The sequence below is a fragment of the Catharus ustulatus genome, chromosome 5 (genome assembly GCF_009819885.2).
Source record: "Catharus ustulatus isolate bCatUst1 chromosome 5, bCatUst1.pri.v2, whole genome shotgun sequence".
Classification (NCBI taxonomy): domain Eukaryota; kingdom Metazoa; phylum Chordata; class Aves; order Passeriformes; family Turdidae; genus Catharus; species Catharus ustulatus.
In genome coordinates, this window is record NC_046225.1 from 1,743,691 (window position 1) to 1,755,999 (window position 12,309).

The 12,309-nt window shown below is 63.0% G+C and overlaps 1 protein-coding gene across 2 annotated transcripts; it reads left to right on the forward strand.

Moving 5' to 3' along the window:
* The first annotated feature begins 527 nt into the window (after positions 1-527).
* Positions 528-9,077, forward strand: GC (GC vitamin D binding protein). 2 transcript variants are annotated; one of them, XM_033060407.1, is made up of 13 exons: positions 528-594; positions 4,451-4,789; positions 5,859-5,928; positions 6,360-6,492; positions 6,593-6,804; positions 6,965-7,097; positions 7,214-7,308; positions 7,543-7,672; positions 7,771-7,973; positions 8,211-8,343; positions 8,439-8,536; positions 8,656-8,788; positions 8,866-9,077. In XM_033060407.1, the coding sequence occupies exons 2-13, from the start codon at positions 4,729-4,731 to the stop codon at positions 8,917-8,919; spliced, it is 1,455 nt and encodes a 484-aa protein (XP_032916298.1). In that variant the 5' UTR covers positions 528-594; positions 4,451-4,728; the 3' UTR covers positions 8,920-9,077. The 2 variants fall into 2 exon arrangements, with proteins under 2 accessions (XP_032916298.1, XP_032916299.1); XM_033060408.1 differs by lacking the exon at positions 528-594 and having other exon boundaries at positions 4,089-4,789.
* The last annotated feature ends 3,232 nt before the right edge of the window (positions 9,078-12,309 follow it).

Sequence of the window (12,309 nt, forward strand, 5' to 3'; positions counted from 1 at the left end):
GGGGCTGGCCCTGGGGGGCGGAGCGAGGGTCCCGGGTGATGGCCCCGGGACAGCGGTACCGGGAGCGGTGCCAAGAACGGGCGGGACACGGGGCGAGACCGACACAAGTGTGAGGGGCGGGCACAGAGTGCGGGGCCGAGCGCTGCTGGGATCTGCCGGGGGTCCCGGGCGGTGCCGCCTCTGCCCCGTCGGGAGGATCGGGATCGGGATCGGGATCTGGATCTGGATCGGGACCGGGACCGGGACCACGCAGGGCGCCCTCTGGCGGACGCGGAGCGCAGCACGAGCGCGGCGCCCCCGCGTGGCCCCGGGACGGCGGTGCAGGGGGCGGGGCCAACGAGGGGCGGGGCCGGCACAGGTGTGAGGGGCGAGGCCACGGGGCGCGTGCGCGGAGCGGGACAACAGAGCGCGTGCGCAGCGCGAGGCCGGCACAGGTGTGAGCAGGGCAGGGCCGCAGGTGCGCGGGGCTCCAGCGCGGCTGCGCGGGGCGGGACCGAGGGTATTTAAACCCCGGAAGCGGCCGGGGGCGCCATTTTCTCCCAGCGCTCGGAGGTGGCGGCTGCGGCCGGTCCGGGCTCCCTCGGCGGAGCCCAGGTGAGGTTCTCTCTGTCCCTCTTTTCTCCTCCTCCTACGCCTTACCGCTCTCCCCGCTAGTTCCTTATTTCCTCCTCTCCCTACACCTCTGTGCACCTCGACTCCCCACTCCTTTCTGTCCTTCGTTCTTTCCTTCCCTCCCCCGCTGTTATCCAACCCGAGCCCCCCTCTATTCCACCTCTACCTCTCCTACCTACACCTCTCTACCCCATACCCAGACCCCTCCTGTACCCCTCTCCTCCCCAACAAACCCTGATTCCTGTTTCTACTCTTCCTTCTCATTTTCCCTCCATCCTCCCTGCCCATCCCGACCCTGCCTCCCCTTATTCTCCCCTCCTGCTCCTCTATGTCCCCTCTCATCCTCCCTGTCCCGCTTATCCCCCCTTATTTCCCTTATCCCTCCCTTATACCGCTATCTCTCCCTTATCTTGCCTCTCTCTCCTCTCTACTCCTATCTCTCTCTTTTCCCCCGTATCTGTCCCTTGTCCCTCCTCTCTGTCGCCTGTCCCTTTGTTCCCCCGCAGCCGCGGGGTTCGGGGTGCCGGATAATAAAGGCCAGAGAGCCCCGAGCCGGCGCCCCTCGCGGGATCCCCCCACGGGGCCGGAGCCGCTCTGCGGGTCCCCCCACACACAACACTGCCCCACACTGCCGGGGGTCCGGCTGTCCGCACATCACACTGGGGGGCGGGGGGCGGGCTGGGGGGTTTGGGGTGGGGGGTTTGGGGTGGGCCCCCTCACTAGGAGGGGGTCCCGGGTGGGGGTGGGGGGGTTTAGGAGGGGCCCCCTCACTAGGAGGGGGTCCCGGGGGGGTGGGGGGGGGTTTAGGAGGGGCCCCCTCACTAGGAGGGGGTCCCGGGGGGGTGGGGGGGGGTTTAGGAGGGGCCCCCTCACTAGGAGGGGGTCCCGGGGGGGGGGGTGGGAGGGGCCCCCTCCGGGGGAGGGGCCCCTGGGGAGGGGCGGGGGGCGGGGCCCCCTCCGGGGGGAGGGGGCGGGGTGGGAGGGGTTGGGGGGGTCAATCCCCCCTGGCCCCTCCCACCCCGGCCCCTCCCCCCGGAGGGGATCCGCCCCCTGAGCCCCTCCCCAGGACCCCCTGCCCCGGACGGGGCCCCGGGGGGGAGGGAGGGGGGGGGGGTCAGGAAGGGGGGAACTGCGCTTCTTTGTACAAAAATAAAATTACGGTTCAGAGTGACGTGACCCCCTCTGCTTCCCGCCCCACCCACCCCTCCCTCCCCCCCGGGACCCCGTCCGGGGCAGGGGGTCCTGGGGAGGGGCTCAGGGGGCGGATCCCCTCCGGGGGGAGGGGCCGGGGTGGGAGGGGCCAGGGGGGATTGACCCCCCCAACCCCTCCCACCCCGCCCCCTCCCCCCGGAGGGGGCCCCGCCCCCCGCCCCTCCCCAGGGGCCCCTCCCCCGGAGGGGGCCCCTCCCACCCCCCCCCCCCGGGACCCCCTCCTAGTGAGGGGGCCCCTCCTAAACCCCCCCCCCACCCCCCCGGGACCCCCTCCTAGTGAGGGGGCCCCTCCTAAACCCCCCCACCCCCCCGGGACCCCCTCCTAGTGAGGGGGCCCACCCCAAACCCCCCACCCCAAGCCCCCCGCCCCCCAGTGTGATGTGCGGACAGCCGGACCCCCGGCAGTGTGGGGCAGTGTTGTGTGTGGGGGGACCCGCAGAGCGGTTCCGGCCCCGTGGGGGGATCCCGCGAGGGGCGCCGGCTCGGGGCTCTCTGGCCTTTATTATCCGGCACCCCGAACCCCGCGGCTGCGGGGAACAGGGACAGGGGACAGAGAGGAGGGACAAGGGACAGATACGGGGGATAAGAGGGGCAAGACACGGGAGAGAGAGATAAGGGGATGAGTGAGAGATAAGCGGATGAGTGAGAGATAAGCGGATGAGTGAGAGATAAGCGGATGAAAGAGAGATAACCGAATAAGAGAGAGACAGACAAGATAAGACAGAGAGGCGAGATACGGCAGAGACAGGGGCAATAGGGGGGCACAGGGAGGGCAGAGGGGGCACAGGGCAGATGGACGGGAGGATAACGGGAGGCAGGGTCGGGATCGGCAGGGAGGATGAAAGGACGAGGGGGAGAAAGGGGGAGGCTGGAGGGGCAGAGGGGTAACAGAGCGGGGGTCGGGTAGGGGGAAGAACGGGGCAGGAAGGAGGGGTGGAGGTGGCTGGGGTGCGGAGTGGGGCAGGGAGGGGAGGCGGTTTGGGGAAGGACGGGAGAAAGGGAAGGGAGGAGGGGGAGAAAGGCAGAAGGACAGACAAGCAAAGTGAAGGAGAGGGAAACAGAGAGAAGACAGAGGAAAGAGAAGCAAAGAGAAGGACAGAAAAGGACAGAAGGAGAGAGAGAAGAGCCTCACCTGCCCCCACAGAGGGAGCCCGGACCTGCCGCAGCCGCCACCTCCGAGCGCTGGGAGAAAATGGCACCCCGGCCGCTTCCGGGGTTTAAATGCCCTCGGTCCCGCCCCGCGCAGCCGCGCTGGAGCCCCGCGCACCTGCGGCCCTGCCCTGCTCACACCTGTGCCGGCCTCGCGCCGCGCACGCGCTCTGTTGTCCCGCGCCGCGCACGCGCCCCGTGGCCTCGCCCCGCACTCTGTGGCCCCGCCCCGCACTCTGTGGCCCCGCCCCTCACACCTGTGCCGGCCCCGCCCCCTGCACCGCCGTCCCGTGGCCACGCGGGGGCGCCGCGCTCGCGCCGCGATCCGTGTCCGCCAGAGGGCGCCCTGCGGGGTCCCGGTCCCGGTCCCAATCCCGGTCCAGATCCCGATCCCGACCCCGGTCCCGATCCGATCCTCCCGACGGGGCAGAGGCGGCACCGCCCGGGACCCCCGGCAGATCCCAGCAGCGCTCGTCCCGGCAATCTGTACCGCCCCTCACACTTGTGTCGGTCTCGCCCCGTGTCCCGCCCGTTCTTGGCGCCGCTCCCGGTCCCGCTGTCCCGGGACCCTCGCTCGGGACCCTCGCTCGGCGCTGGGCGAGCCCCGGCCCGGGGGCTGCTCCCGGCGGGGACCGCTCGGAGCGCAGCGCGCTGCCGGTGTCGCGGTGTCCCCGGTACGGACCGGGCCCTGCCGGTGTCGGGGTGTCCCGGGCTGCGGGACAGAGCGCTGCGGGGATCTGCCAGTGGTCCCGGGCGGTTCCACCTCTGCCCCGTCGGGAGGATCGGATCGGGACCGGGATCGGTACCGGGCCCGGGGTCCCCGCGGGCGGGAGGAGCCGCTCCGGGACGGGCGCTGGGACCGAGTCCGGCGCTGCCCCTCCTGAGCCCGGACGGGGGCGATCGCGGGGATTCCCCGGTGCAGACGCGGAACCGCGGCCAGGACCGGGCGCGGCCCGGGGGCTCGGACCGGCACCGGTTTCCCGGGGGGCTGCCCCGGCCTCCCCCAGCCCCGAGAGCCGCTGTGGGCACTGCCCCCCACCCTCGGCCGTGACGTGAATTCATGACAGGAACAGTTCATCCAGGAGAGGAGCCCATTCCATGAGTTCCCAATTATTTATTCGCACCATCAAGAACGGGACATTGTGATCTCCTGCATCGGCAGGATTTGGTCCCACGCGGCAACTCACTCTCAGTGCAGACCACTGGGAGAAAAAGCTGGGTTCTTCCATAAAAACCACATCTGTGCTCATCCTAGGGGATGTGGTCTGAGAGGGAACACCTGGGCTCAGGGGAAGGGCAGAGTGCATGGGGAGGCTGAGCAGATTTGGGGGCCAGCAGTTGGATCTCCACCCCTCCCTACTTGCTTCCCTCCCATCGATTTCCCAGGCAGGACCAGTCAAGATCGCCGAGCTGGATTTTCTCTCCCTAGGCTTATCTTAGGGCCCTAGAAGATTATGGCATGTTTTAATTTTTCTAGGGACAAAGGGAAAGCTGCCCTGGAATGAGACCCTGCATCCTCCCAGCATCCTTCACAGATCCTGAGGTTTCATGGCCACCCATCCCTGTTTTCCCAAGTTAATGATTTAAGCCAGTTGGGTTTCTGAGGGGCTGGCACCCAGGCCCCAGGCAGCAGGCCAAGGATGCGTGCCCTCTGGGATTAATGATTCTCCCAGCTGCAGACACTGCCTCCATAAAAACGCCGGGAAGGGACTCCCGGTGCCGCTTCCCGGCAGGAGGAGAGGAGCCAGCTCCAACATGAGGGCAGCTCTGGCCCTGCTGCTGCTGCTCCTGGCCGCTGCAGACGCGATGCACCGAGGTAAGGCTGTGATCCTGGTGCTCTGCTGGCCCCTGGGATGAGGGGCACGGGGCTGTTCCGGTGGTTTTCAGTGGCCTCCCCCATCCCAGGCGGCAGCCAAGCTGCTGGGCAGGACCAGAGAGGAAAGGGAAGGGGTGGATGATGGTTTGGTGTCCAGGATGCCACTCTGGGACGATGCTGCAAGAGGAGGGAGGGGGAGACACAGCTGCAGGGATCAGCTCCTGCTGTTTCTGAAGGAGAACGGGATTTCCTGACCCCCTGACAAAAAACTATAAACTCCCCCGCGATGTAAAACTCATCCCTCGATGGAAACAATGCTCTGCCACCCTTACTGCCTTCTCAGCTCCACAGGGAATCACCCACCTGCCAAAAAAACACCTACAGCTTACCTCTCCCACGCGGCTTTATAGAAGTGAACAGAAACTCCACAAGTTGGGACCGACAGCCGATGTTCCTGCCAGGAGAGAGACCTCCCTGTTCCATGGCTGCCCCTCTTTTGGCAACCCCCTGCCTTCCCTACCCCTTCCATTCCCACCTCAGGGTCACGGCCCAGGCCCTGGGTTTTGTGGAGGTGACCCTGCCCCACACTGTAATCCCAGGAAGCGCTGGTATCAGTGTTTGCCCTGCTGGTGCCAAAGTCTGACCCCACAGAATCTGTAACAGATCGATCACATTTTTCCAGGGATGACAACACTGCTGGGAATGTTTTCACTGCTGGCTGCTCTGTGGACCTGGCCCCCGAGCTCCCAGCCCTGGCAGAAAAACCAACCCCACATATTCCATACTCAAAAACTGCCATGATTTAGCTGTGGCTCTCCCAGCTCCAGAGAGGGTTTTCTCCCTGCCCCTTTCCCTGGCTGCAGAGCTGGAGCAGCAGCCTGGATACCAGGGATGCTTCTCCAAGAACAGCTGTGCCAACATCTCCCCAGGGACCACCAAACCCTACTTGGAAAAAGAAGCAATGGAGTGAAAAAATTAACAAACCTCAAGTGGATAGAGCAGCATGTTCTGTGGTGGCAGAGCATTCCTTGTCCCCCACTCACAATTCCTCCTTCTCCTGCACTTTCAGGGAAAGCTTATCTCCGGGAGAAAGTCTGCAAGGAGTACAGGATTCTGGGAAAGGAGAACTTCCGAACCCTGTAGGTACCTCCTGCTGCCGGTGCCCTCTCAGGGTGCTTGACACCTGAGCCAAGAACAGAAAACAGTCAATAGAAATCTTGGGAAAGGGAAGATGGATTCAATTCACCAAAAAGGGGAGATGCAAATCAACCCCTGGACTCCGATTGCTTTTAGCAGGAGAAAAGTTTGATTCATTGTTGAATTCCTCAAAACCAATTAAGCACCTAAATAATTAAGAATTCTAGCAGAGCTGACACATAGTCCCCTGTAGTGGCAGCCACCATCCTGGGAGCTGTTCCAGTTCATTCCTGGCTGTTTTCCAGGGAATATGCTGTTATTTCTCACAGTACCACAGCCAGCACTGTAAAACCCACTTAGGCAGAACGGTGCTGAACCATGAGTTCTGATCGGAGATAAAGGCTCACCTGGCTGTCCCTGTCCTTGCTCCCAGGACCATCATTGCCAGCAGCCGGAAATATTCCAATGGCACCTTTGAGGAGATCGGCCACCTCGTCCGGGAACTCGTCTCCCTGGCCGAGAAGTGCTGCGCCGATGGGGCTGAGCCCTCCTGCTACGATGATGGGGTGAGACTGACCAGAAATGGGTGATGGACCCCAAACCGGAGCTGGGATGGGATGGGGTGGGATGGGATGGGGTGGCCATAACCTCCTCTCCCTCCTGCAGTCCACGGCGCTGGCGATCAAGTCGTGCAGAGCAGACTCGCCCTTCCCGGCGCATCCCGGCACGGCCGAGTGCTGCACCCACCAGGGCCTGGAGCGAAAGCTGTGCCTGGCCGCGCTCCGGCACCCGCCCCAGGCGCTGCCCCGCTACCTCCAGCCCTCCGACAAGGAGCTCTGCCAGGCCTTCCGGCAGGACCCCCAGGAATTCGCTGATAGGTGAGCCAGGCTGGGGAGAGCATCCCGCTGAGCCCAGCTGGCAGTGTGAGGTGGGACCTGGAGAGGGCTCCCATCCCTGGATGACCCCAACAGCTCCAAACCCCACTCATGCTCCTGATCCCCTGATCCCAAGGGTCTCCTTACCCCATCTCTGCCGCAGGTTTCTTTATGAGTACTCCAGCAGCTACAGCCAGGCTCCCCTGCCAGTGCTCATGGACTCCACCAGGACCTTCCTCTCCATGGTCTCCACCTGCTGCATCTCCTCTGCACCCTCTCACTGCTTCCTGAGGGAGGTGAGACCCTTTGGAGCCCTGGGCTCGCCCCCATCCTCACTCCCTGGGGAGCCAGGCAAGCCCTGTGCTAATTGCCCTGGGAAGAGGAGGACATTTCCATTCTCTTTTTGTGGTAGAAACTGGAGAGGAAAACCATTTCCCTACTCACCCTGACGTCAAACCGCATTTGCTCCCACTTCTCGGCGTATGGGAAGGACAAAGTCACCTTCAGGTACAGGGGGAGATGGCCTCTCCATCCTGGAACAGGGGCTGGGCTGGGAGAGGGCTCCTCTCTCTTGCTGCAGATCCTGTTGGCAGGCAGCATCCAGAAATACAAGCTGTAATTCCGCTGTAAATCCCTGGAGCAGAGCAAGCCCTGCTCTCCCCATGCCCTCCCTCCCGCAGCCCTGCTTGGAGCTGTTTCCTGGGAAGGGGGATCCAAGCCCACACACCCTGTGCTCCCCAGCTACCTGACCTCGCTGGTGCAGAAGATTCCCAGCGCTTCCTTCGAGGACCTTCTCCCCCTGGCCGAAGACGCTGCCGAGTTGTCTTCCCAGTGCTGCGACTCGATGGCCGAGGACTGCATGCAGAAGAAGGTAGGGGAGGCTGGAGCCCATCCCAGAGCAGCTCCTGAGTCCCAGCAGGAGCTCGGGAAGCTGAGGGGGGCTGCACATCCCCTGCTCCCTCTCTGCAGCTGCTGGAGCACACGACCAAAGTCTGCACGGCGCTGTCGGGCCGGGACCAGCGCTTCGCCGACTGCTGCAAGGGGAAAAACCTGATGGAAAACCACTTCTGCATCCTGGCCATGCTCCCAGCGCCGGCTCCGCAGCTGCCAGAGCCGTATGAGCCGACCAACAAGGAGCTGTGCGGCAAGGAGGGGGCTCGCCACGCCACCAGGTGAGTGGGACCCACGGCAGCCAGGGTGCAGTCCTGGAATAGAACCATTTAAGTTGGAAAAGACACCCAGGATCATCGAGTCCCACCGGTTCCGTGCTTAGGTCATTGTGGGGATAACCAGGGGAGCACCCTCAATTCCCACCAGGCAGCCGCACAAAGATGCCAAAAGCGGCCCCCACCCCGTTCTGAGCAGCACCCACAAGGAAAACTCGTGTGAGCGCTCGTTTCCCGCTCCAGGTTCCTGTTCGAGCTGGCCCGGAGGCGCCCCGGCATCCCCGATGCCGTCCTGGCCAAGCTCTACGACTCCTCCGAGAAACTCCGGGCGGGATGCTGCTCCACCAAGGACCCCTCCGCCTGCTTGGACAGCAAGGTGGGGGCTCTGGGGGCTCATCCTGTTCCCCCTCATGGCACCAAATCCCCGCCGAAGCTTTTCCCAGCCCGGTAACTCCCACCCTCTGCCCCCAGCGCAAGCGGATAGAGGCAGAGCTGTTCCCCTTCCTGGAAAAAGCGCACCAGCTCTGCGGGCAGTACCACCAGCTGCCTTTCCTCGAGTTCAAGAAGCGGTAAGCCTTCTCCTTCCCCCCGCAAAAAAACCCACCTGGAGCCCGGAATGTGGAAGGTGCCGAATGGAGCGGGTCGGGAATGCCGCGGGTCCCGCTGTAACACGCTCCCCATCCCGCAGGCTGCGGGAATCCCTGGCACAGGCGGAGCCCGAGGCCGGCCCGGCGCAGCTGGAGCAGCTCCTGGAGCAGCGAGTGTCCTTCGCCTCCACCTGCTGCCTGCCGGGCGCTTCCCCGCTCCTCTGCGCTGCCAAGGTACCGCCACATCCCTCCCTTCCCCGGGGGCCAGACCCGCTCCGGGGCTGCCCCTCCGCTCATCCCTCCTTTCCCAGGTGAGCTCGGAGCTGGGGGAAGTGTGCAGTAAGGAGTCCTGCCTGCTGGGATAGCCCTGCCCGGATCGCTCCAGGCGTGCTCGGAGGCTGAGCTCCGGGAATGGGAAACAGGAGCATCAGGGAGCTGGGCTGGAGGATGTCCGGCAGACGGAAAGTGTCACCGAGCCCGCAGTTCCCTTCCTCCCTTGTAACCCTGCAGCCAAAATAAAGATGAGAAAAGTCCCCTCCCTGCTTCTGAGAAGTCTTTGTGCACCCTCGGGTGGGTGGGGAGGGTGGGAAAGCTGCGCCTCCACAGGCAGGGAGAGCTCCCAGGGCAAAGCAGCTCCCAGCAAAACCAGGGAAAACACCCATCAAATGCCCCCAAAGACAGCAGTCTGTGGGTATGGGGGTGTTCAGCTACCTGGAAGCAACAGCTCATCACCTGAGAGGGGGACCTGGGCACCCCCTGCACCCCCCCACCTGCCCAGGTGAGCCCTCCCCAGCACGGGTGGGTTTGGGGTGCTGCAGACAAAGAAACCCCGGGTTGGGATACAGGAGGGTGGCAAAGCCAGCCCAGGAAACAACAGGAAATCCCCCGAGGCCAAATGTGGAAGCTCTGTGTACAACAGGTACAGCAGGGGAAGCAGACAAGGACACCTGGGTGCACAGAGATGAACCAGAGCGATAAAACAGAGCCAAAACCAAGAACTCCCTGTCCAGGCTGGCTCATCCCTTCTCTGGGGAACATGGGCAGCCCCTGGATCACTGCTGCCTTTCCTGTGGTGTGAGAAACAAATGGGTTTGGCTGGCACAGTCCCTGTCCTTCTCCTGCCAGAGCCCCTCTTATTCTGAGGTGCAGAACTGGACAGGAAGGACACCTTGGGTTTAGTTTGATTTTTACCCCAAGGATCCCTCTGACCTGGCCTGGATGTGCTGCCCTGGAGCAGCAAAACCACTGATCCAAGGCACTGGATCCACCCACCCCCCTCACCTTACAGCCTGCCTTTGGCATTTATTTTCCAAAACATTAATTTCCATTTTTACCTATCTAATTATTTCCAATTAATAAGTTGGGTTTCAGTTTGTTCTGTAGAGGTGAGTGACCCACATCTCATTCCTGTGCTCAGGTTAACATCCTTCCCATTCCAGATGCTCAGGCTAAGGCCTGACAATTCCAGTGACCTTCTGAGATTCCAAGGAAAACTGGAGAAAACCCCTTAAATCAAGGACATGTCTGCCAGGTGACACCATCACTGCTTATAGGGGGGAAAAGCCACCCAAAAATACTCAACTACTGTTCAAACAGCACAAATCCTAATCCTCTAAAACCAGAATCCTTGGAAAGTCCAGGCTGCTCCAGCCTGATGCCAGCCAGCATCACCTCCCCAGGGATTCCATCCTGTCCTTGCCAGCCTGGCATAAACCAGTTGGCTTTTCCACTCTGTTGCACCAGGGACTTTTATTTTTTTTTTTTAAATAATAATTTCCTTTTTGTGGTCTAATTCCTCCTGCCCTCAGCACCATGACACCCACAAGGTGGATTCACCCCCTGCCTTTCCATCCCACCACCTCTCTAATCCATTCCCAAAAATGTAAAGGAAGCAGTAAAGCTGTGTGGAGTCTTTTAAGTCCCCATTCTTGTTGCTCAGCACAACACAGCCTAGGAACTCAGCAGGTTAAAGCAGGAATTCGGGGCAATGCAGGAATTACAGAGGGACATCCAGGGAAGCATCACTCCCTCACAACCAGGGAATGTAGGGCTGTTACGGGAAAAGCCCAACGAGAATTACAGTGAGAGGCACTGAAAGCCCAACACTGAATAAAACAGCTCCAACCTTTACCTGGCCAGTGCTTCATGAAGCATTGTAAAAAGACAAAATATTTGTTTTATCCACCCCCAAGACCTGCAGGCTGCTGATTTCCAGGTGCCTGCTTTTCCCAGCCCTTTTTGGCCAGCAGCATCCCAGCCATCAAATTCAACCAACCAAAAAACCAGACAGGAAAAAGGTTCGTACCTCATTTTGATTTTATTTGCCTCCCAGACGGTGTACAGCACATTCTCAAAAGGGACAACGAGCATTTTTCTCCTGGCTTCACTCCCTCCAGGCAGGCCCAGCAAAGCCTGGGCCTAAATACTCATTTATATGGGGGGGAATCAGCTCACAGGTGCTGCTGGTGCCACTCAGCTCACACCAGGGCTTCCAGCAGCTGCATGGAATCTAGAACCCATTTCCCCATCCTGGACCCTGGTGAAGGTTTTTGACACTCAAAAAACTGTCCCTAGGACCCTCAGGGCCGTGCTCCTTGCGTGGGCAGTGGGATGAGCCTTCCACAGCCACGTGGCACCGCCTGGGCACCGACACTTCCCGAGGGATTGGCACCACCGGGTCCAGCTGGAGTCACTGTCCCATGGATAGGCTGCAGGAGCTGATGCAGATCCCTGGGGTGGCCCCGGCTGTCACCACGCATGGTCTGAGCTGAAAAAGAAGATTTTCAGTCACAGCAGGGCTTCACATGGCCCCAGAGCCACCCCCTGCAGCAGCACCTGACGATTCCAGCTCCAGCTCCCAGGCATCCACCTGCGAGGATGCCCCCGGGCAGGATCAAAGGGCTGGAACTCGGTGTACACACCAGTGTCCCCAGCAGCTGCTCCCACACTCACCTGTGCCTGGCAAAGCCGCTGCCAGGCTGGAGGGATCTGTCCTGCTCGGCACAGCAACCCGCCGGTGCCCGTGCCGGGACAACGGGGGCAGGACGGGTCCCTCGTTTCCCTGGCAGACTCCAGGCCGCCTGCTCCCAGTCTGCCCGGTACCGGCTGGGAGATGCACCAGCCCAGGGTTCGAGCGGGAGCCGGGCCCGTGCTGGGAACTGGGAATTGGGAACTGGCGGGGACCCGCGGCTCCACCGCGCCCTCATCTCCCGCGGCAGGGGTGGGGGACACCGGGGACCCCCGGGCGCATCCCGGGATGCTGCTGTCCCCGCAGAGGGTCAGCGCCCAACCCCACCGGGACAGCCACGGGAACCCCAGAGGGGCCCGCACCGACGGGAGGGACACAAACCCACCGCAGCGCCTTTCTAACCCGCAGCGCGGGGAGACGGGAGCCAACAGCCCCGGTTCACCCGGTTCTGCCCCGGTTCTCATCTGTTTTCTACCAGTTCTGCCCGCCGGGAACCGGGAGGATGCCCGGGGACGCTGAGCTCGGCTCGGTCCCTGCGGGGACCCGCGGCGGCGGCAGTGGGAGAAGCAGCAGCACAGCCCCCAGCCCGCCCGGAACCCCGAGCCCGGCAGAGCCCCGTGGGGCCGGCACCGGGAGCGGAACCGGGACCGGAGCGGCCCCGGAGCGCCGCGGTTGTGGCGCCCTCGCGTGGCCAGCGCGGGTACGGCAGGCGCTGCCGCGCTGCTCAGTGTCGCCGTCTGGCGGCCGCGGTTCGGCAGCGCAGCCCCCGCGCCCGGAAGGACATCGG

What these genes read in the sequence shown, in the direction of transcription:
- GC (XM_033060407.1), top strand. Translation starts at nt 4,729, where the DNA reads ATGAGGGCAGCTCTGGCCCTGCTGCTGCTGCTCCTGGCCGCTGCAGAC. An exon ending in GGGGCTCGCCACGCCACCAG is followed by an intron (nt 7,974 to 8,210) that starts GTGAGTGGGACC and finishes TTCCCGCTCCAG; the next exon opens with GTTCCTGTTCGAGCTGGCCC. An exon ending in TTCCTCGAGTTCAAGAAGCG is followed by an intron (nt 8,537 to 8,655) that starts GTAAGCCTTCTC and finishes CCCATCCCGCAG; the next exon opens with GCTGCGGGAATCCCTGGCAC.